Below are 25,247 nucleotides of genomic sequence, written 5' to 3' on the forward strand. Positions count from 1 at the left end.
ACCTGTTAAAATGTGTGTCTTGTGTGCTGCTTCATCTACAGTTCTAAATGCATGACAAAATTATATCTAAACTTGGAAAGAAACCAAGTTTATTTCTGAAACACAAACAAAAATTGCTGGAAAAACTCAGTAGGCTTGATAGCATCTGTGGAGAGAAAGACAGAGTTAACGTTTAGAGTTCTTATGACTCTTCAGAACTAAAGAGAAGTGAAAATGTGAAATATGTACTGTTTAAGAGGGGTGGGACAGGTGAAGCTGGATAGAAGGCCAGTGATAGGTGGAGGCAAAGAAGAGATTGCAGAAGACGTCATAAACAAAAGGTTGAAGGGGCGTTGATGGTGGTGATACTGGCTAAAGGAGGTGCTAATGGTGACATTAAGGGTAGAAAGCAGGATGAGCAAGTGACAGATGGCCCTAGTGGGGGTGGGATCGAGGGAGAGGATGGTGTGGGAGAAAGATAAAATAGGCTAAAAGGTGGGGATAAAACAATGAATGGAAATAAATTTAAAAAAATAATAATAATAGAAAAAGGCAGGGGGAAAATATATAAAGATAAAAAAATTTGGGAAAAGGGGAATCAAAAAGCGGTGAGGATGGAGGGGAGAGTTCATGGTCTGTAATTGTTGAACTCACTTAAGTTCGAAAGGCTGTAAGGTGCCTAATCGGAAGATGAGGTGCTGTTCCTCTCCATTTTGCATTGAGCTTCACTGGAACATTGCAGCAGGCCAAGGACGGACATGTGGGCATGTTGGCAGGGTGGTGTGCTGAAATGGCAAGCGACAGGAAGGCATGGGTCATGCTTGCGGACAGACCAAAGGTGTTCTGTAAAGCGGTCACCCAGTCTGCGTTTGGGATCTCCAATGTAGAGGCGACTGCATTGCGAGCAGCGAATGCAGTAGACCAAATTGAGGACAGTGCAAGTGAAGTGCTGCTTCACTTGAAAGGAGTGCTTGGGCCCTTGGATGGTAAGGAGGGGGGGGGAAGCAAAGGGGCAGGTGTTGCACCTTCTGCGATTGCATGAGAAGGTGCCGTGGGAGGGGGTTGTGGTGTAGGGTTTGATGGAGGAATGGTCCAGGGTGTCCCGGAGGAAACGGTCTCTACAGAATGCCGATGGGGGGTGAAGGGAAGATGTGTTTGATGGTGGCATCATGCTGAAGTTGGTGGAAATGGCAGAGGATGATCCTTTGAATGCAGAGGCTGGTGGGGTGAAGAATGAGGACAAGGGGACCCTATTATGGTTTTGGGAAGGAGAGGGAGGTGTGAGGGCAGAGGTGTGGGAGATGGGTCAGACACAGTTGAGGGCCCTGTCAACCACCGTGGGTGGGAAACCTCAGTTAAGGAAGAAGGAAGACATGTCAGAAGTGCTGTTTTGGAAAGTGGCATCATCCGAACAGATGTGATGGGGGTGAAGGAACTGAGAGAATGGGATGCAGTCCTCACAGGAAGCAGGGTATGAGGAGTTGTTGTCGAGGTAGCTGTGGGAGTTGGTGGGCTTGTAATAATGTGGACAGTTTATCACCAGAAATAGAGAGAGAGATCAAGGAAGGGTGGGGAAGAGTCAGCGATGGACCATGTGGAAATTGGAAGCAGAATTAATACATTTTTCCAGGTGCAGACGAGAGCGCGAAGGGACACCGAAACAGTCATCAATGTACCGGAGAAAGAGTTATGGAAGGAGGCCTGAGTAGGACTGGAACGAGGAATGTTTCACAAACCCCATTTATTTAATTAGTTGGTTTCTGGCTCATCCATGAGTCATGTAAACTTAATTCAAATAATTTTCTATAGCATCTTTTATGTAACTATCCAGGTTTCTTTCCAGTGGGATTGGAAGATTTGAGCAGAAGGAAAGTACACGTGAAAGTTGATTGAAAACCTGGTCAGAGGTATGTTTTCTGAAAGTAAGATGTATTTTTTTTAAAGTGCACTTTCAAAACTACCATAGTAACTCCTTCCTCCAGTAACCCATCCTCATCCCCTGTCCTTGAACATTACTGCCCCATCTCCAATCTTCCTTTCCAATCCAAAGCCCTTGAACTTGCCATTCTGACTTAATTTTCACAATCACAAAAGACCTGTGCAAATTATCTACTAAATCTCTCAACTAAATTGCAATTTCTAGATTTTTAAATGCCATCCTCCACCCTCAAATTCCGCTCATCAAAACTCTACTTCCTGTGCCGTGACCTGATTTGCTCACCAATCACTCCTGTGCTCAATGATCTTTATTTAGATTCCCAGTTCCCCAAATCCTCAATTTGAAATTGCTTAAGTCTCTCATGGCCATCTAACAGTCATAGAGCCATAGGGCAGAATTTTGCCGTTGGCGAGCAGGGGCGGGGCCCGTTCACCGACGTGTAAAATGACGCGGGATGATGTCAGGAGGAACCCCAGACATCATCCCGCCCCACTTAAATTTTCAGGAAGGCGGGGGTGCAGCAAAATCAGCTGTGGGCCTGCCGACCTGTCAATGGCCAATTGAGGCCATTGACAGGATCATTTAAACAACTAAAGGACCTGCACATCCAACCTTAAGGTTGGCGGGCAGGCCAGGAGCCCCGGCGGCAAATAGAAAAAAACATGAAACCTCATCCACTGGCGGGATGGAGGTTTCATGCAGGGTTTAAAAAAGTTTAATGAAGTTAAAGTGTAAATTATGAACATGTCCCATCTCTCTTTTGGGGAATCCCCCACACCCGCACAGGAAGCACATAGCGCTTCCCGCCTGACATCATGCTGGGTGGGCCTTAATTGGCCCACCCATGTAAAATGGCGGTGCGGCCCGCTTCTCCGGTGGGGATTGGCTTCCCGCCCGCCGAATGATTGGGTCGGGCCCGCCCACCTGACGAGCAGAAAATTCTGCTCACAGTCAGAAAAAGGCCCTTCGGCCCATTGAGTCTGCGCCAGCCAAACAAGTAGCAAGCTATTCTAATCCCATTTTCCAGCATTAGGCCCATAGCCTTCTATGGCATGGCATCGCAAGTGCACATCCAAATACTACTTAAATGTTATGAGGGTTTCTGCCTCCACCACCCTTTCAGGCAGTGAGTTCCAGATTCCCACCACCCTCTGGGTGAAAAAATTCTTCCTCACACCCCCTCTAAACCTCCTGCCGCTTACCTTAAATCTATGCCCCCATTTATTGATCCCTCCACCAAGGGAAAAAGTTTCTTCCTGCCTACCCTATCTACGCTCCTCATAATTTTATACACCTCAATCACATCCCCCCTCAATCTCCTCTGCTCCAGGGAAAATAACCCCAGACTATCCAAACTCTCCTCATAACTAAAACTCTCCAGCCCAGGCGACGTCCTGGTAAATCTCCTCTACGCACTCTCTCGTGCAATCACACCCTTCCTATAATGCGGATTCCAGAACTGCACGCAATACTCTAGCTGTGGCCTAACCAACGTTTTATACAGTTCCAGCATAACCTCCCGTTCTGTACCTCGGCTAATAAAGGCAAATATCCCATGCCTTCTTAACCACCTTACCTATCTGTCCTGCTACCTTAAGGGACCGGTGGACGTGCACACCAAGGTCCCTCTGATCCTCGGTACTTCCCAGGGTCCTACCGTTCATTGTGTATTCCCGTGCCTTGTTTGTCCTGCCCACGTGCATCACCTCACACTTATCCAGATTAAATTAAATTCCATTTGCCACAGATGAGCCCATCTGACCAGCCTGTCTCTATCCTCCTGTAATCTAAGGCTATCCTCCTCACTGTTTACCATCCCACCAATTTTCGTGTCATCCGTGAACTTATTGATCAACCCCGCTACATTCAAGCTTAAATCATTTATATATACCACAAACAGCAAGGGACCCAACACTGATCCCTGTGGAACCCCACTGGACACAGGCATCCAGTCACAAAAACACCCCTCAACCATCACCCTCTGCTTCTTGCCACTCGGCCAATTCTGGATCCAATTTGCCAAATTGCCTTGGAACTCATGGGCTCTTAGCTTTGTTATCAGTCTCCCATGCAGGACCTTATCAAAAGCCTTGCTGAAGTCCAAGTAGACTACGTCAAATGCATTGCCCTCAACACACCTGGTCACCTTCAAAAAATTCAATCAAATTGGTCAGACATGACCTCCCCTTACAAAGCCATGCTGACTGTCCTTGATTAATCCCTGCCTCTCCAAGTGTAGATTAATTCTGTCCCTCAGAATTGTTTCCAGTCGTTTCTCCACCACTGAGGTTAGACTGACTGGCCTGTAGTTCCCTGGTTTATCCCTTCCTCCCTTCTTGAATAACAGTACCACATTGGCTGTCCTCCAGTCCTCTGGCACACCTCCTGTGGCTAGAGAGGCATTGAAAATTATTGCCAGCGCCCCTGCTATCTCCTCCCTTGCCTCACTCAACAGCCTGGGATACATTTCATCCGGTCCTGGAGATTTATCTACTTTTTGAGCCTACTAGACCACTTAGAACCTCCTCCCTTTCTATGCTAATTTTTAATTATACCACATTCCTCCTACCTGATTTCCATACCCACATCGTCCCTCTCACTTGTGAACACAAGGTACCCAAAGTATTCATTTAAAACCCTACCCACGTCTTCTGCCTCCACACAGATTATCACTATGGTCCTTAATGGGCCCCACTCTTTCCCTAGTTATTCTTAGTCTTAATGTACTTGTAAAATAACTTTGGATTTTCCTTTATTTCACCTGCCAATGTTCTTTCATGCCCGCTTTTTGCTCTCCTAATTTCCTTTCTAAATTCTCCACCCTACACATTCTATACTCTCGGGCTTCCACTGTTTTGAGCCCTCGGTATCTGCCATATGCCTCCTTTTTCTCTTTATCCAATCCTGTATATCCCTCAACATCCAGGGTTCCCTGGATTTGTTGGTCCCACTCTTTGTATTTACTGGAATATGTTGGCCCTGTACTATTTCCTTCTTGAATGAGTCCCACTGCTCTGACGCACATTTACCTAAAAGTAGTTGCTCCCAGTCCACTCTGGCCAAATCATATCTGATCTTATTAAAATCGGCCTTTCCCCAATTTAGAACTCTGATTTATGGCTCATCCTGCCCTTTTCCATAACAACCTTGAATCTAATGGAGTTATGATCACTATCTGCAAAATGTTCCCCCACTGATACCTCTGCCACTTGCCCGGCTTCATTCCCTAAAATTAAGTCCAGGACCGCCCCCTCTTTTGTAGGACTTTCGACGTACTGGCTTAAAAGGCTCTCCTGGATGCATTTTAAGAATTCCGCTCCCTCTAAACCAATCACACTATGACTAACCCAGTTAATGTTGGGGAAGTTGAAATCCTCCACTATTACTACCCTATTATTTTCACACTTCTCTGAAACTTGCCTACATATCTGCTCTTCTATCTCTCTCTGACTGTTTGGTGGCCTATCATATCGCTGTAACTTCACCCAGCCCTACAACCACCTATAGAAGTTCCCTTTCCTCTGGCTCTGTCCTCTTGTGTACCCTGCTTTCTTTGCTCCAACGTTTGTGGTTGTGCTTTGGCTGTTGAAGCCTCATGTTCTAAACAAACTAATGATAAACCCTGGGATTGCCCTTGTCTGTATTCCCTAATAAAAGGTTCAACTTTTTTTTTTAACCTGAGGAGACTTCTTTCAAAATAAATACTGCCTAAAGTACCAAGTTGTTGAGAGCTGCAAGACAAAAATTCAACATTTCTAAACCAAATAATTGGCATCATAATTAAGAAAGCAATTAGGAGAGCAAAGAGGGGATATGAGAAATCTCTGGCTGGTAAAAGTAGGGAAAGTCCCAAGTTATCCTATAAGTATATCAATGGGAAGAGGATAACCAGGGAAAGAGTGGTCCCATTAGGGACCAAGGGGGCAATCTATGGGTGGAGCCAGAGGACATCAGTAGAGTGTTGAACGAATACTTCACATCCATCTTCGCCCAAGAGAATGAGGATGAAGGTATGGAACTTGGGGAGAGAGACTGTGAGGTTCTTTAACAAATTGATATAGGGAGTGACGAGGTATTGGAGGTGTTGGCAAGCTTAAAAGTGGACAAATCTCCAGGTCCGGATGACTTCTGTCCCAGACTGCTGAGGGAGGCAAGGGAGGAGATCGCAGGGGCTCTGACCTAAATTTTTAATTCCTCTCTGGCCACGGGGGAGGTGCCAGAGGACTGGAGAACAGCTAATGTGGTTCCGCTATTTAAGAAGGGTTGTAGAAATAAGCCAGGGAACAGGCCAATGAGTCTCACGTCAGTGGTAGGGAAACTATTGGAGAAAATTCTGAAGGAGAGAATCTATCTCCACTTGGAGAGGCAAGGTTTGATCAGGAATAGTCAGCATGGCTTTGTCAGAGGGAGGTCATGCCTAACAAATTTGATTGAATTTTTTGAGGAGGTGAGCAGGTATGTAGATGAGGGTAGTGCAGTAGTAGTTTATATGGATTTCAGCAAAGCCTTTGACAAGGTCCCACATGGGAGATTTATAAAGAAGGCAAATGCACATGGGATACAGGGTAATTTGATAAGGCAGATTCAAAATTGGCTTAGTTGCAGGAGACAGAGGGTGATGACAGAAGGGTGCTTTAGCGACTGGAAGTCCGTGTCCAGTGGCATACCACAGGGATCTGTGCTGGGTCCCCATTATTTGTCATTTATATAAATGACATAGATGACTACGTGGGGGGTAGGATTAGTAAGTTTGCGGATGACACAACGATTGGCCGGGTGGTTAACAGGTTGAGTGTCTTGGGCGACAGGAAGATATAGATGGGGTGGTCAAAGGGGCAGATAAGTGGCAGATGGAATTTAACCCTGAAAATTGTGAGGTGATACACTTTGGAAGGAGTAATTTGACAAGAAAGTATTCAATGAACGGCATAACACTAGGAAGTTCTGAGGAACAAAGGGACCTTGGCGTGTATGTCCGTAGATCTCTGAAGGTGGAGGGGCATGTTAGTGGGATGGTGAAAAAGGCATTTGGGACACTTGCCTTTATCAATCGAGGCATAGATTACAAAAGTAGTGAGGTCATGTTGGAGTTGTATAGAACCTTGGTGAGGCCACAGCTGGAGTACTGTGTGCAGTTCTGGTCGCCACATTATAGGACGGATGTGATTATACTGGAGTGGGTGCAGAGGAGATTCACCAGGATGTTGCCTGGGATGAAACATTTAAGTTATGAAGAGAGGTTGGATATACTTGGGTTGTTTTCGTTGGAGCAGAGAAGACTGAGGGGGCGACCTGATCGAGGTGTACAAGATTATGAGGGGCATGGACAGGGTGGAAAGGGAGCAGCTGTTCCCCTTTAGTTGAAGGGTCAGTCACAAGGGGACATAAATTCAAGGTGAGGGGCAGGAGGTTCAGGGGGGATGTGAGGAAAAACTTTTTTACCCAGAGGGTGGTGACGGTCTGGAATGCACTGCCTGGGAGAGTGGTGGAGGCGGGTTGCCTCACATCCTTTAAAAAGTACCTGGATGAGCACTTGGCATGTCATAACATTCAAGGCTATGGGCCATGTGCTGGTAAATGGGATTAGGTCGGTAGGTCAGGTGTTTCTCGCGTGTCAGTGTAGACTCGATGGGCTGAAGGGCCTCTTCTGCACTCTGTGATTCTGTGAATTGCCAAGTCACTGGCAGATTTGAACATTTGCGTACAGATTTAGTACATGTATTTTATTCATATGTACCAGTAGAAAAGAATATTGAAATTAAAGTAGACCCTAACTCTGATTTTTAAAAACTTCTTGGCCATAATTTTATCTATAAAATGTTTGAAACGCTAGCTTATGATGTGTAGAACTAAGGCAATTTTTTGACTATTGATTTTTCATAAAACTTCTAATAGTGCATTCAGAATATTCTTATCTCGGCTATGTTAGAAACAATGATCACAACTGTAAAACTTGTTCCTTGAGCTAGACGCAATATCTATAACTGTGCTGTAACTGTACCACACTTAATAGGTTTGTTTGGAGCATGATGATTTTAGTTAAAATCATTTGAAATTGTGAAGTGCAGCATGATGATTAGTCTTTTATCGCCAAAATAAAATACAGCCCTTTACTCAATTTCTTAGGCTTTTTTCGTGATAATGCAATCAGTAAAGATTGGGAGCCAGATATGAGATGTTAGAGAGCTGCACACCTCTGGAGCTGTGGGTTGCAGGTTCCTTTCCTAATGCAATGTTAGGCAATGTATTAACTACAAAGGCTCTGGATTTATGAATTCACCTTGAATTGAGATGATTGTAGTTCAAATTATTCTCCTAAACTAACAGCTGTATCAAAACCAAAGCCCTTGATTCAATTTATTGAAAAAAAAATCAGTTCTAATTAGAAAATTGCTTAATTTCCAATATTTGATCATCTATTTTAGCAAAACGCAAATATCTTAATGTGCAGATATGTTGACATTTCACTTTGATAGGAGAATTAAACTCTGATACTGGTCATTGAATTGAAATTTTCTGGACATTCTGTTCTTTCTAGGATGAGGTCCCAAGTTGTATTTGTTTGTAATGAACTAATTAACCATTTGCTGAGGTGTTTTTTTTATAGCAGGTTAATAAACAGCTTTTCTCTCTCCTTGAATTTTTGTCACTTGTAATAGTTGGAAAAAACAATTTTGTGCCATCATTCTTAAAAGTATTGGCTCATTTAATGACATATTTCCAATTTAAGTTGATTGATGGAATTCAGCTGCCTAAAGCCTGGAGTCTCATAACTTTAAGCTCAATGTTTGTGGAAGCTCGCAGAAAAGCTAATAGAATTTTAAACAAGGATTTACTCCCTTTTAAAGCTGTTACAGTGCTTTCAGCAGACTTGCGTTGTATGCATTTTTGCAACAAAACTCTCAGTTTAAATGGCGCATGATGCGTGTCTACAGAAGTGACAAGTGCATCTTTGTTCGGTCATGAGTCTTTTGTGAAAACCCATTTGAACTCGTCTGTATTTCCAGAAGCAAGGTTGCTTGACTGTTGATGCTATCTGTATGCAATACTGGGAATATACTTCCACTTTGATCCTATTAACTATCCTCACTTGCTTCAAATGGAATGAAAAACTCCAGATTTCATTGGTGTAGAGGCAGTGATTCACCATCCTTTAATTATTGGGAAAATCACTGTATTGGAAAATTAAACCTCACCCAAATCTTGTTTCTAATTCTCAGTACAGAGCAATTGATTTGAATTCTGTATGGAGTTTCATCATAACTCTGGTGGCACATTATGAAAGTGAGACAAAAATGACTGTAATCGCTAAACAATTACAGGAAGGCCATTCAGACCATCTAGCCCAGCTTTCCCTATGTCTGACATGGTTGAACCATTACTCCTTTCATCCCATTTCAGTTGCCCAGATGTGATGTTAAAATACTTAAGTTCAGAATGCAAATAGCAAAACTACTTAAATTTATTTTGTGGTTGCATGTGATTCTGTTTTTGGCAGATAACAGGAAAAAACTACAGTGGACTGTGACTTAGTCTTGAATTGATAATCTTGTTAAACCACAGGAAGATGGAAATGGTACCATTAACACAACCTGTCTACAATAGATTGGCTTGCTCCTCCATTTGCAGGCAATAAGTTTGCCTGTAGTGCTGCCGGGCAGTTAATTGTTTCCTAGATTGACAATCCAACTTGATTGATCAATAAGTAATTTGTGAAAGTAATAGAAACAAATGATATTTGAATAAATTGAGTTGTCAACAAAGTATTGGAATAAATTCCACAGGATATGTATTCAAGTCAAGTAATCTGGCCCCATGTACACCAGCAAGGCAAACTGTTTGGAACCTATCAAGTTGAGCTGAGATGTAATTTGAGTGAAGTTGCTTTTTATGCTTTGTGTAGGACAGATTTAAAGAAGCCAATACCTTGACACATGTTAGACAATCCCATCATTGCAACTAACTGCTTCTTGATGGATTGCAATCCCTTGGCTTCCACTACCTGCAGCATGAGACCATTTCATCATGATTTATGTGAAGAAGGGCTTCTCCTGAACATGCCTTTTACCAGTTTGTACATCTACCTTACAGTTAAGATGTAACGTGGCCCTCTGGGTTTAAACTCCTCCTCAATTTCACACTTCAGGTTACTTGGATCTTTTCTTCACTTTTTAAGAGAATTGAGTGCCTAGAAATAAGCCTGTGACTCTTTCAACATTCTGTCCAGAGTATGAATGCTTCCCATGCAGTTTGGCCAGAATTGACCTTTTTTCTTTGGGAACTAAACTATTAAAATGCAACATGTTTGTCGGGAGCAGTAGTTGGGTGATTGAGCAATGACTGTGCAGGGGTTGGGTAGCTGTAAAGTTAAACTCCATGTACTTAAAATATTTTTCAGAATATATACAGCATTCCTGATTGTTTCAAGACAACTATAAGTTGCTATTTAACAAATTGTTAAGCTTTGCAATGTCCATTTTGAGCAACTTTTATTTCATTGCCTGATCTAAAGTTGGAAACGTAACAGGGGTCAATTTGAATAGCAAATGTATGTCAGACCTGAAGCCAACTGCTTCAACATTCTGTCACCATAGACCAGTTATGCAGATCTTGCTTTTGCGATGATGTATGAAACAGAAAGATGTTCACAAATTTTGCAGCAACTCTTTCAGCTTCTTGATATTTGAATGCACTAAAATACTCAATTTTTTGAATGTGTAACTTGTGTTATTGTAGGATTTTCCATCTTGAAGAAATAAATCGTTAAAGATGGTGGATTACTACCAGGTGTTGGGAGTACACAAAAATGCCTCTCCAGATGAAATTAAAAAATCGTAAGTCTGCATTCTATAAATGCTAACCCAAATATTAGAATGGCCTGGCATTAACATCCTCAGTTTATTTTAATGCTTATTGATTCTATGCAATGATCTGAGTTGGGTGGAAAACAATTCCACATTTTATAAATGCAGCAAGCTAATCGTTGTAAAACATTAAACATTTTTTTACTTTTGGATTGAGAGGAGAGTAGACAAGCTGTCTGTCCCCATTATTTTGCTTTTTGTACCTGATTTGACATTGAATTTACCATTCCATATTTATATTTCATATTCTAATTAGGAATAGCCCATATGGCCTGCTCTGCCATGCTGTAAGATCATGGCTGATCATCTACATTGGTTCCCTTAACACCCGAAAATTCTTTGACCTCTGTCTTGAATATACTCATTGATTAAATACTCACAACTCTCTGGGGTCGTGAGTGCAAAAGATTCTCATCTCTGTCCTAATTGGATGACCTCTTTATCTGTAACCATGACCCCTAGTTCTGGACTCTCCAGCTGTGGGCAACTGCCTCTCCACATCTACTGTGCCCAATCCCCTCACAATTTTGTTCCATTGACATCACCCCTCATTTTTTCTAAACAAGCAAATTTTAGACCCATTTGACTCAAACTGTCATAGAGCCCCCTCACCCCAGGAAGCAATTTGGTGAACCTAGTTGCACCACTCTAAGGCAAGTCTATCCTCCTTTAATTCAGGAGCCAAAAACTGTACAAAGCATTCTAGATGTGGCCTAACCAAAACCCTATATATTTACAATAAGACTTTCTACTCTTATTCTCCAACCTCCTTGCAATAAAGGCGAACATAACATTTACCTTTGAATTACTTGCAGTATCTGTAGTTAACTTGTGGTTCGTGCAAAAAGACCTCTGCTAGTCTCTCCATTTAAATATTCTCCTTTCCCATTCTTCCAACCAAAGGCAGCTCACCACCACTTTCTCGAGGGCAAATAGAGATGGTTAATAAATGCTGAACTAGCCAGCGACATGCACATCACATGAAAGAATGAAAAGAAAAATTCACACTTGGCCACATTATGCTCCTTTAACCACCTTGCCCATTCATTTAACTAGTCTTTTCTCTTTCTGCAGCCCCTTTTATCATACGAACAGATGATATAGGAGCAGAAGTAGGCTATTTGGCCCCTTGAGCCTGCTCTGCCGTTCAATAAGATCATGGCTGATCTTATTCCTGCTCCTGCCCCACGGAACTCATTTCTTGCTATCTTGACTCCATTCCCTCTCCCCTTGTCCAGTCTCTTCCCACTTACATCCGCGATTCCTCTGCCCTATATCATATCAACAATTTCCAGTTCCCTGGCCCCAACTGCCGCCTCTTCACCATGGATGTCCAATCCCTCTACACCTCCATCCCCCACCCGGATGGTCTGAGGGCTCTCCGCTTCTTCCTTGAACAGAGACCTGAACAATCCCCATCCACCGTCCTCCGTCTGGCTGAACTTGTTCTCTTGCTGAACAATTTCTCCTTAAACTCGTCTCAGTTCCTCCAAATAAAAGGTGCGGCTGTGGGGACCCACATTGGCCCCAGTTATGCTTGTCTCTTTATGTGGTATGTGGAACATTCCTTGCCCTACTCAGGCCCCCCTCCCACAACTCTTTCTCTGGTACATCAATGACTGCTTCGGTACTGCTTCATGTCTCTTCTGGACCTGGAAAAATTTATTAACGTTGCTTCCAATTTCCATCGCCCCATCATTTTCACATGGTCCATTGCTGACACTTCCCTTCCCTTCCTTGACCTCTCTGTCTCAATTTCTGGTGATAGACTATCTACCAATATTCATTACATGCCCACTGACTCCCACAGCTACCTCGACTACAGCTCCTCACACCCTGCTTCCTGTAAGGACTCCATCCCATTCTCTCAGTTCCTTCGCCTCCGTCGCATCTGTTCTGATGATGCCACTTTCCAAAACAGTTCTTCTGACATGTCTTTCCCTTAACCGAGGTTTTCCACCCACGGTGGTTGAGAGGGCCTGAAACTGTGTCTGGCCCATCTCCCGCGCATCCGCCTGCACACCTTCCTCTCCCTCCCAGAACCATGGTAGAGTGCCCCATGTCATCACTTATCACCTCACCAGCCTCTGCATTCAAGGATCATTCCGCCGCCATTTCCGCCAACTCCAGCATGATGCCACCACCAAACACATCTTCCCTTCCCCCCCCCACCCCCGTCTGCATTCCGTAGGGACCGTTCCCTCCGGGACACCCTGGTCCACTCTTCCATCACCCCCAACTCCACCTGTCCCATCCCCCTTTAAACAGCTTATATTTCACCACATTTCTATTCCTCTTTAGTTTTGATGAAGCAGCACTTCACTTGCATTTCCCTCAATTTAGTCTACTGCGTTCGCTGCTCCTAATGCGGCCTCCTCTAAATTGGAGAGATCAAATGCAGACTGGGTGACCACTTTGTGGAACACCTTCAGTCTGTCCGCAAGCATGACTCAGACCATCCTGTCACTTGCCATTTCAACACACCACCCTGCTGTCACGCCCACATGTCCATACTTGGGCCTGTTGCAATGTTCCAGTGAAGCTCAACGCAAACTGGAGGAACAGCACCTCATCTTCTGATTAAGCACTTTACAGCCTTCCGGACTCAACATTGAGTTCAACAACTTCAGATCATGAACTTTCTCCTCCATCCTCACCCCCTTTTTGATCCCCTTTTTTCTAGTAATTATTATATATATTTTTATATATATATATTTTTTTTTTCCCCACCTATTTCTATTAGGGCCATCTGTCACTTGCTCATCCTGCTTTCTACCCCTAATGTCACCATCAGCACATCCTTTAGCTAATATCACTACCGTCACACCCCTTTGTCCTTTTGGTTATGACATCTTTGGCAATCTCTCCTTTGCCTCCACCTATCACTGGCCCTCTATTCAACTCCACCTGTCCCATCCCCCTTTAAACAGCTTATATTTCACCACATTTCTATTCCTCTTTAGTTTTGATGAAGAGTCATACGGACACGAAATGTTAACTGTCTTACTCTCCACAGATGCTGTCAGACCTGCTGAGTTTTTCCAGCAATTTTTGTTTTTGTTTCAGATTTCCAGCATCCGCTGTATTTTGCTTTATCATGGCTGATCTGTTTGTTTCGAGTTCCACATTCCCATCTACCCCTGATAACCTTTTGATTCCCTTGCCTAACAAGAATCTATCTTACCTCTGCCATAAAAATATTCAGTGATGCCGTCTCCACCGTCTTCTGAGGCAGAGTTCCAAAGTCGCACAACCCTTTGAGAAGAAATTTCTCCTCATCTCTGTCCTATAAGGGCAACCCCTAATTTTAAAACAGTGCCCCCTCGTTCTGGTCTCGCCCACAAGAAGACACATTCTTTTCACACCCACCTCGTCAAGACCATTCAGGATCTTATATACTTCAATCAAGTTACCCCTCACTCTTCTAAACTTCATTGGAGTTTACAAGCCCAGCCTGTTCAACCTATCCTCATTCCAGGTGTCAAGCCAGTAATCCTCCTCTGAACCGCCTCCAATGCATTTACATCCTTCCTTAAATAAGAAGACCAAAACTGCGTGCAGTATTCGAGATGCCGCCTCACCAATGTCCTGTATAACTGAAGCAAAACGTCCTTACTTTTATGTTCCATTCCCCTCGTAATAATGGATAGCATTCATTAGCTGCCTTAATCACATGCTGTACCTGCACACTTACTATTTGTGATCATACACAAGAACACCCAGATCCCTCTGCACCTCAGAATTCTGCAGTCATTCTGTTTGAGTAATACTCTTTTTTTTATTCTTCCTGCCAAAGTGAACAACTTCACATTTTCCCACATTATACTCCATCTGCTAGATTTTTGCCCACTCACTCAACTTATCTATATCTGTCTGCAAACTCCTTGTGCCGTCTTCACACTATACTTTCCTATCTATCTTTGTGTCATCTGCAAATTTAGCTACCATGCCTTCGCTCCCCTCATCTAGGTCATTGATGTAAATTGTAAAAAGTTGAGGCCCCCAGCACAGACCCTTGTGGGATTCCACTCGTCACATCCTGCTAATCAAAGACCCATTTATGTTTTCTGGCAGTCAGCCAATCTTCTATCCAGACTAATATGTTACCCTCTACACTATGACCTCTTATTTTCCACAATAACATTTTGATGTGGCACCGTATCAATTGCTTTCTGGAAACCTCTCTGCTTACTGTCCCACCTAGCTTTGTATTGTCAATGAATTTTGATGTATAACTTGTACGTGACTCAGGCCCAAGTACTGATCTTTGCAGTGGTTATACTCCACTAATTATATTTTGCCATCCTGAAAATAACTTGTTTATTTGTGCTTGGTTTTTTGTCTATTCTGTAGTCCTCAATCCCAACTATTATATCCTAAAACTCATGAGTCCTCATCTTGTGTAACAGACTCTTAGGTGGCATCTTATCAAATGCCACCTGAAAATTCAAATATAATACATTTACTGATTCACTTTTTTTATTTTGCTAATTATATCCTCAAAAATAACATGACTTCCCTTTAAGTATTAACTCTGCTTAATCATCTTGTGATTTTCCAAGTGCCCTGTCACCATGCCCTTAATAGATTCTAATATTTTCCCTATTACTGATGTCAAGCGCCTCAATCCTTCAGTTCAACCTAATTGGTTAAGGAATTGCACAGTTGATTGCCTTGTTCACTCGGGTCCCAAGTTTCCTGTTTTGCTGCGTGTAATTATTTGAGCTCACTTTTAGCAACTTGCTGGCAAAACAATTAAAACCCAAATACACAAGTGCAATTCTAACTAATGGCAGATGCTATGAGATGTCCTGCTACAACAAATTGATTTTTACTATTTGTAAAATGCTGTGATGACATCTAGTGACTGAAAATTGCTACTGCTCATAGTCTCTAGCTTTGGGTTAACTTGGTCTTTTAACTACTCCACTGTCTGCATTTCATTTAGAGTTGGCACTTTCCTTCAGTGGCTGTAATTTGGATTTTTCAAAGCAATACCATAAAGCCATATTCCTATTGTTGCTGTATGAACACAATCTAACTTGTTAAAATAGACTAGTTTTTGGGTTATTGTAAATGTGATATAAGGAAACTCCCTCTTGTCAGGTTAGCAAATTGACTAATGTCCTGCTCATTAGGCTGTTTTAGTTCTTCAGTCAACTGGCTACTATTGAACCTGGATAGTGAGGGTCCCTCCACTGAACCAAGCAGTAATGTAACAGTCTGCTTGGACATGATCAGAATTGACTCGAATCAGTACATATCTATCCTTGTTATCCACAAGGAGTCATAAGTTGATCAACAGGGAATTCTTTTTCTTTCCCCTTTCATTAGAGGCCAATTGTAATACTTATTACTATTTCTGACCCTTTCTAAAATTAGCAAGTAAAAACTACCAGCAACATCCTTCTAGGTACATGCATTATTTCTAGGCAACATCTTTCTAGGTAGTAATTTGGTAGTACAAAACTTGAGTATTGCTGAAAAAAAAATGTGAAAGCTTTTCATCTTGTACTCATCAGGACATTTTGCAAGAATACCAATATAAGGGGAAAACAATTTATTCTGAGAAGAGTTGGCAAGTGAACTCCGGTTGAGGTGATGCATGGAGAATGCATCAATGACTGACAGTTAACTGCCAAGCATTGTTTTAAATTTAAACCAGACAGCTTGACCTTGATTGGTCAAGGCAAGTAATGAGTCAATGAATGGCTGTCACTTATTTTGTTTAGCTGAAACAGGCACAATGTGTTTACATGTTCTTTCTGTCTGCAAAGAACATGACCCTAATATGTAGTTTCAGAGTCCACTTGCCAACCAAATCAGTGCGCTCTTCTCAGAATAAAATATTGTTTTCCCATTATTGGTTTTCTTGGGAAGTGTCCTGATGAATGCAAGATTAAAGTTATGACATGTCTTTTTTCAGCAATCTTTCTAGGTACATGCATTATTGGTTTGAGTGCTATCTGCAAGGTGGCACAGCAGGTAATGTAGGAGGAATAGTTTATTAAGGTCTACCATTATAGGAAACTGCTTCTTGCCTGCAGGCTAGGAAATAGGTAATGTGGTTAATATACTTGCCTTCACTACAGGGCAAGACTATCTAGAAAAAGAGTCTAATTTGTACCACCCTTTGCAGCAGCCACTTTTATGGTGAACTGGTTGCAAGAGTTCCGAGAGAGAATATTAGGCACCTGGCCGGGGAGTTTGCTTTTACTAAGCATTGTCTTCACCGGACAGGATGACGAACACTTTTGCGTTGCTGAACAAGCCTGAATCTGTCCCAGTCTGGATAGATTATTTCATAGAATCATAAAAAATTCCAGCACAAAAGGACATTGGCCAGTTGTGCCTGCGCTGGCTCTTTGGAACTGCAAAGTCATGCTTAGTTCCTCACCTCTGCTTGTCTGTAACATTGAGTTCCTCAAAGTACCTGACTAATTCCCTTTTAAAATTACTTACAGAATCTGCTTTTCAGATAGTGCATTCTGACAACTGAGTGGTAAAAGTTCTCATCTCTACTCCAAATCTTTTGCTAATGATTTTGAATCCATGACCTCGTTATTGATCACTTCCCAGAAAGAATAGTGTTTCTCTATCCACTATCAAAATCCCTCATCTTGAAAATCTTATTTCACCTCTTAACCGTTTCTGTTCCAAGGAGAACAGTCTTAATTTTAATTTTTTCCAAACTCTGCTCAAGACTAAAGCCCTTCATCCCTGGTAACATACTGGTAAACCAGCTGTGTACCCTTTCTTGTGCTTTACATCTTTCCTGAAATGTGATGCTCCAAATTGTCCGCAGTGCTCTAACTGAGGCATAACAGGTAATTTGTAAAGTTGAAGCATGGTCCCTTTTACATTCTATTCCCCTATTTATAAACTCGTACCTGTGTGTTTTAGCTACCTTATCACTTGCCTTTAATCACCTTTTAATGATTGTGTACACAAGTGTCTACTTCCTTCTGTGCTTACCAAAATCATGCCATTTACAGTATACTGCCTTTCCATGTTGGTCCTTCAAATGTATCACTTAACAGTTGCATTGAACTCTGTGCTTCTGACCATTTCACCATCCTGCCTGTTATCCTGAAGCCTATAGCTATCCTGATCGTCTACTGCTTTGCCATATTTCCTGTCTAACTTTAATGCTGCTCCCCACACCCATTTCTCAATCTTAACTGAAAAGAGTAATCAACCAAAAACTGACCCTTGGGACCACGACACAATCACTCCCCAGTCTGAAAACATCCATCTATCATCACCCTTTGTTTCTTGTCGCTGAGTCAATTTTGTACTTGTGCTTCCTTTAGTCTCCTGTGTGACACTTTGTTTTAATGCCCTCTGACTGTTCATTACACTACATCCACTGCACTACCATGATCAACTTTCTGTTCCCTCATTAAGGAATTCAAACAAGTTAGTCTGCTGTAATTTGCCTTAAACAAATTCATGCTGACTCTACTTCACTGATCTTGGTCTGACTGGCCTGTATTTTCCTGGTCAGTCCCCCTCCCCTTTATTGAATTGTGATGTAACATTAGCAGCCCTTCAGTCCTCTGGCACTACTCTACCCAATGAGGGTTGAAAGATTGTGGCCAATGCCTCTGCTATTTCTATCCTCCTTGCGATAATTTAGGATGCATTCTATCTGGACTAGTAATTTACCAACTTTCAGTAATACCTATCTTATGTCTTTTATATTGTCAATACCACCCCCCCCCTGCACCTTCCCTCCCAATATAGGTTTCACGTCATCTGCCTCCTCTGAAAGTAATAGCAAGATACTTGTAGAGGCAGAGGATATGGCAATACATGAAGATTTATTTCCTTTTGGGTCCTTAAGCCCAACCTTTTCCCTGGCAAAACATCGTGCTTATGTTTATTCAATGTTTGTATTCAACTTAATGTTGCATGCTAATTTTTTCATAACCTCTCTTTGCCTCCTATACAGTGTTAACTGAGTTACCTCCCATGCTTCCTGGTAATTAATTGAGTCGTGCTGCTGACATTTGTCATGAACTTTTTTATCTTAACTATTTCCTTTATCATTTGAGCTGCATTAACTTTTGATGATCTACCTTTTCCCTTCAAAGTGATATGCCTAGATTGTTCTGGATTATATCTCTTCACTAAGTTTCCTCCATTGCTCTTACTGCTTTACCGTGCAGAAGCCTTTTCCAATCTACCTGTGCTTGGTCCTTTCTTAAGCCAATGAAATTAGCTCTTTCCCCAGTTGACCATTTGTAAATCTGATATTTTCTGGCCTCTTTCTGTAATTACTTTAAACTGAACTTTATTGTGGTCACTGTTAGCGAGTTGACTTCCTACTGTAACCCTCCACTTGTCTTACTTAATTTCTGAGAACCAGATTGAAAACACTATTTTCTTCCTGTGGGCTACAGCTGTATTGATTAAGGTCTTTGCACATTTCAGAAATTCTCTCTCCCTATCCTTCCCTGTTCCCAATCTATATTGGAAGACTTTACCCTAATATTGCTATTTTTGTTACACGCCTTTTGAAATTTGCAAACAAATTTGATTCTGCTTGAATGATTGGATGTTGCATTACCTACTATACAGCATGCATAGTATTTATTCTTTGCCTTCATTCTCCATATACGAAATCCCTTTCTTGCATGGTGCCACTTGCACCTGCATTTTTGTCTTCTGTTTTTGTGCTTGGTCTCTGTTCTTCTACTGGACGAAAATAGGTCCTCTCCCAAAGCTTTGTATGTGGCAGTTAGGAAGATCATTTAATCAAAATGGAGGTATATGATACAGCTCTAAAATGGTCAGTTTTTTCTTTTGCTGTCACTCCCTGTTTTCGGTGAATGCTTCTTAAATGTAACAATCCGTATGAATAGTAGGTGATGTAACATTTGAATATTTCTACCTGTTTCAGCCAGAGTTCTAACAAGTTGCCAGATTAAAATCTACTTCTGGTAACTGTCATTTTTTGGAGTTCAGTCATATATGCAACTTGGCAAAATGGATATTTAGTGCTTAAATTGAATTCATAACTTGGGAATGTACATTGATTTGAGAAGTGCACTGTAATTTTAACTTTAAACCTGAATGTGATTTATTTTTACACACACCCCTTCTGGTCCCCTTGTGTTATGACAGTGATTCATGTTGGGATAAAGCTCTCCAGGTGGTAGACTCTATCTCTCTCTCTCTCCTAATTCACCTTCATGTGAGCATAGACAGTGTGAGGCTGAGATTACTGTCCAGCCTCCTCTACTCCTTGGGTGCTAATTAGTTTTCATTATCACCTGGCTGAAATAGACTGGGAATCTACCCTAGGATGTTGGTGTAGGATCTTTTCTTGACACTAGGTCAATTTGCCATTGATCCATCAGGAATTGTTATTTAATACTTTGCAGGTTTCTGCTTGTTATTTCTCATCCTCCTGCATCCCTGCTTCCCCAAATTACCACCAATCATGATGAGCTATAATTTTTCATACTGAAATGAGATTAAATATATCAGGCCCAGTTGCATGGTAGATTTTCTTTCTGGTGACAGCCTTCCATCATTTTAACTTTGTTCTGTTACCAGTGCAAAGTGCACTTTTTCCAGGTTTGAAATGGTATGCCAGAGTACTTGTTTTACTGTGTTAAAGCTGGGCAATTAGATATTAAACTTCAGTGTTGACTCGAAGCACATACTCAACTGCAGTAACATCAAATGTGTATTTCTGCAGTATTCTTAGTCAAGAGGGCATAATGTGGTATTTGTGGTAAAACTATTAAGTTATTCCCTATATTTTAGTGGAAAAGGCTGCAATGGTAGCATGGGAGAAGTGTGACTTGCAATACATTCTACTGCTGAATAGCTTATGCATGTTGTACTGCACAATTCACCTGCAATGGGCTACTTTGGTTGCTGCAACTAACAATTTTCAACCAGCTCCTATCTTAAAATCTACTTGAACCTGTCTTAATAGGAAAATGCTAAATTTATAATTCTAAAGACTTTTTGACAATGGTGGAAAAATGGCTGTGTGGTTGGGTTGCCAGGCAATCTGATTCAGGATGTAGAATTTGGATGTCAAAATTATTCTCCGATCTTGTGCATTAGATTTTGTTTATGAATCTGTTAAGTTTGCTGTGCACATAAGTAGCACTGTTGGCTAAGAGCTTGTATGTTTTATTTCTGTATAGATCTATGCACTTTACTAAATGGTCTAACTCAATTGTTATATTACTTGTAAGCAAGCAAAGGTATCAACTGATGGTTGCTTTTTTCAAAAGATACCGTAAGCTGGCACTGAAATGGCACCCTGATAAGAATCCTGACAACAAGGAAGAGGCAGAGTCTAAATTTAAACAACTTTCAGAAGCATATGAAGTTCTTTCTGATTGTAAGTATAGTTAAATATGAAATTCTTAATCTGATTGGATAGCTCTGGACAGATTGTGAATTATTGCTGTTTTGCTCAGTTTCCTGGTCATTAAAAACATTTGATTTAAGATAAGATTACAATAACTGAAAATAATTTTAATTTCTCTTGGTATGGGAACTGGCTTGGGGTTGCTGTATGTTGCCCTTGTGAATGAAATTAACATCTATTATATCCTTTGAAAATTAAAACTATAAACCAGATAAAACTTCAAGCCACACATTAGTTTGTGGTTGTTAATAACAAAATAGAAATTATCTTGGTGCTGACAGATTTTGCAAGCATTAAGTTTCTGACTTCCACATTGCTGATGTGTGGGTGATGTTGTGCAGCAGCCAAGGAGCCTTGTCCACCATCGCAAATGCTCAAGAATGAAAAATGTTGTCACTGTATGCCTCGTAATGGTTAACTTCTAAACAATGTTAATTGAGATTTGGATTCATGGTTTAAAGCACAGCATAGAAGCAACAAATCACTGAGGGAAGTTTCAGTTTGCATATAAAAAGTAGCACTTTGCTGGGTATTATGTATGTTAGTGTTTATTCAATGCAGGTTCGAATCTCATTTTGTGTCATAGGTTGTCATAGATATCATTTATTCCAGCAAGGGCAATTGTTCTGCTTTCCAAATGTCTTTGAAATTGTCCCTCTGCTCCACACGTTCTACGGTGACTTTTTGTTCTTGAAACACTACTGTTATTAAGCTTCCTGGGAAGAGATCTTGAAGTATATTTATTCTTTCAATCTGTTCTTGGGTAACCATATTCTTAAAACGTTAGTCATATGGCTATTTGTCTCATTTTTGGGTTGTTAGTTGTCTACTATTATCCAGCTGCTTTTGTCATTCCCTGACTTTAGATGTAATTTCCAGTGTGGGTTCAACTGTCTTTAATTCAGCAATAAATAATCAAATGAGAAAATGGGAAAGTAAATGCCTGCCGCCTTAACTGGTGCTCAGATTTTGTCCCCTTCTCTAAATTCTTCTAAATACCCTGAATTGCAGAATGTTACTTGCATACAATGTTTTAATCTGGCGATGTGAGCAATATAGCTTTTGATTCATAAATGTATTTGAAAATGTTTGAATACAGATAGGTAGTAGGCAAGAACAAACACACACATGCTCATTGTAGTACAATTTATAATGCAAGTGTTGACCATCTTTCTCTTGTCTGAGTTCATCATTGAGTTGACGGCCAAAGTGAACTAAGTGCTTAAAATCCTCATTCTGGCTTTTTACTGCTCACAAAATTATTACTAATACTGTAATATCCTTAAGACCCAATTGGTAAATTTAAACGCATGCTGACCAGAATAAATTGTATTTTTTGCTTATGCTTTTTTTTGTCTTGCAAAATTGGACATTTCGCAAGAAAATACCAATGTCGGGGAAACAGCGTATTTATACTGTATGAGTAGAGTGATGATTGGCAAGTGGACTCTGGTAGAGGCATTGCCAAGGAGAATGCACCGGTAGATGGTGACTGACGGTTAACTGCCAAGCATTGTTTGAAATTTAAACCAGACAGCTTGATTCTGGTCAAGACATTGCCCTAGAGAATGAAACAGTGAATGGCTATCATTTAGTTTGTTTAGTTGAAACAGGTGCAATGTGTGTACATGTTCTTTCTGTCAGCAAAGACCGGACCTGTGTATTAACGTATGTACTACCAAATGACAAAATGAATTGATAAATTTTAAAGCATCAAATCTACATGACTGAATCTTGATATGTTAATGTCTGCAAGGATGAAATTGCATATGTTCAATAAAACTCCATAAAAAAGCTATTCAAATGCAAACCACAGATATAGCCCATTGGTTATGTACAGAAATAAGTTAAAAAGGGTGCTAATTAGATACCAATAAATAGTTGAAAGTCAATATTAATGAATCTATACACTTAAAGGGAAAACTTAATTTTACGCAACCTTGAGCTTAAAAATTATTGGGAAGTATTGCATTGAGAAACACTTTATCTCTTTGATTCTAATATAACTGTCACTTTTGAGACTTGGATGTGTTAATGCAAAGTTCTTGCATACAGCAGATGGGTGCTGATTAAGCAGGCTTTTTGTCTTGGATGGTGTTGAACAACTTTAGTGTTAGAGCTGCATACATCCAGACAAGTGGAAAGTATTCCATCATGTTCCTGAATTGTGCCTTGTAGATGGTGGACAGGCTTTGGTGGGTCTGGAGGTGAGAACCTCTGACCTCTTGTAGCTGACATATTCTTATGGCTGGTCTAGTTCAGGTTCTGGTCCATAGTAACTCCCCAGGATATTGCTGAATCCCCAACCATCAATTGTAGTACCATTGAATGTCAAAGGGAGATGGTTAGATTCTCTTGTTGATGGTCATTGATCGACACTTGTGTGGCATGATTGTTACTTGTCACTTATCTACTCAATCTGAATGTTATTCAAGTGGTGTTGCATGTTGGAATGGACAGCTTCAGTATCTGAGGAGCTACAAATGGTACTGAGCACTAATTGGCTGCAAACCCCCACACTTCTAACCTTATGATGGAAGGACGATCATTGAAGTAACTGAAGATTGTTTCATTTTGTAGAATATTTTACAGTATGTTATACAGCCTTGACCAGTAATTGCTGTCTTTAGTACTAAAATTGACCCTTGTTCACGCAGCCTCAAAACGTAACATCTATGACCGATACGGTAAAGAAGGTTTGACTAATGCTGGTGGAGGTAAGTAAGCAGCCCTATTTTAAAATGTTTGAAAATTTGATCGAAGTAATACTATTTATTGCATCATGTTGTCATTGTTTAGCATGATACTAAAGTAAACTTGCTTTTGAGGTACTTGCTTATGGTTGAAAGTGCTATAATCACTTATAGGCTTGCTTGTACAACATTGGCCTGGATTTTGCAATTGGCAGCAAATGTACTTGCCATTCATTACGTTTACAGAATCTGAGACTTTATACACTGATTTGCAGTTGTCAGAATAAAAACAGCTGAATACTCTCCACAGGGGATCTGGGATTTGAACAGGGCAAGCAAACGTGCCTCTTCAACCAATCAGATTAAAGAATCTTATTGAATCTCAGATTCTGAACTAGGTGTAAGTTTGATTATTTAATTCACTTTAAAATCATGTACAGAAAGTGAGGGACAGAAAATGGGATTGACAAAAAGTAAAACCTTTTTATTTAAATTAACTTTTTAAATCAATAGCCATAATTAAAATTTGAAAAGATGAGACTTCAGTTTGAGAGGACAGTAATTGAGACCGAATGCTGTCAAAAGTTCACTTGCCTTGAATAACTTTCTCTAGCTTATCCATTGATTTTTAAGCAGTGCAACATCATTTAATGTATTTCAATGCAAGTCAGTTGACAAGTTACCAGTGTAGCGAAGCTTCTGGGGCATGTGGCAAATCAGACCAACTTATTGATTTCTGTCTGACTGTGCATGAGTGGACATTGGAAGTTTCTTTCTGATTTACTCAATGGTGAGTGTTGATAGACTTTCCATTATTCTTGCCACAAAATCCGGGTGAACGTTAGAAGTGGGGAAGGGTAGTGAGTGGCTTGGACTGCTTGTCAAGCCAGGTAAGTAACTGAAAGAACTCTGGTTCTTCAAGCTTCATCAGTTAGCCCATTTTCCTTGATTAGCAGCATTTGCTGAAAATATGCTTTGGAGGAATAATTGGTGAGGTGGGAAATATACCGTTGCTTAATGGTGTGAGTCAATGCAAAAACACTATTGTTTAACCCATCTGCAATTATAAAAATATTGAATCAGATTTGTGAACAGTTTTATTGGGACATTTCCTACTTTAGGGATCGTCTTATCCTTTTATAAAAGCAATTTGAATGTCAGCAAAAAGAGTTGTATCAAAGTTTACTGTTACCAAGAGGCCTTGAATGTTTGTGTACCAATGAAACCTTTTGTGAGGGGAGGAGGTGGCAAGAAAAGTTTTTTTTTCTCTCTCCCACCAGGAGTTACAGGGTGATGATTAATAATGGGAACTCCGTCAATTTATTTTCCCCTGTGAAACCATAATGGGTCTGTGGCTAGCCTATCCTCACTCA

The 25,247-nt window shown here is 41.0% G+C and overlaps 1 protein-coding gene across 7 annotated transcripts in view; it reads left to right on the top strand.

Moving 5' to 3' along the window:
* Window positions 1-25,247, top strand: part of dnajb6b (DnaJ heat shock protein family (Hsp40) member B6b) — a 167,005-nt gene that overhangs the window by 9,930 nt on the left and 131,828 nt on the right. For 5 of the 7 annotated variants that reach the window (XM_078537164.1, XM_078537171.1, XM_078537179.1 and 2 more), the window contains exons 2-5: window positions 1,811-1,886; window positions 10,655-10,752; window positions 21,042-21,151; window positions 23,839-23,898. In XM_078537164.1, coding sequence (XP_078393290.1) covers window positions 10,688-10,752; window positions 21,042-21,151; window positions 23,839-23,898 — 235 coding nt within the window. In that variant the 5' untranslated portion in view covers window positions 1,811-1,886; window positions 10,655-10,687. The remainder of the gene's footprint in view (window positions 1-1,810; window positions 1,887-10,654; window positions 10,753-21,041; window positions 21,152-23,838; window positions 23,899-25,247) is intronic. The other 2 variants (XM_078537177.1, XM_078537197.1) reach the window with 1 other exon arrangement.

This window comes from Cetorhinus maximus, chromosome 3 (assembly GCF_964194155.1).
Source record: "Cetorhinus maximus chromosome 3, sCetMax3.hap1.1, whole genome shotgun sequence".
NCBI classification, from domain to species: Eukaryota; Metazoa; Chordata; class Chondrichthyes; order Lamniformes; family Cetorhinidae; genus Cetorhinus; species Cetorhinus maximus.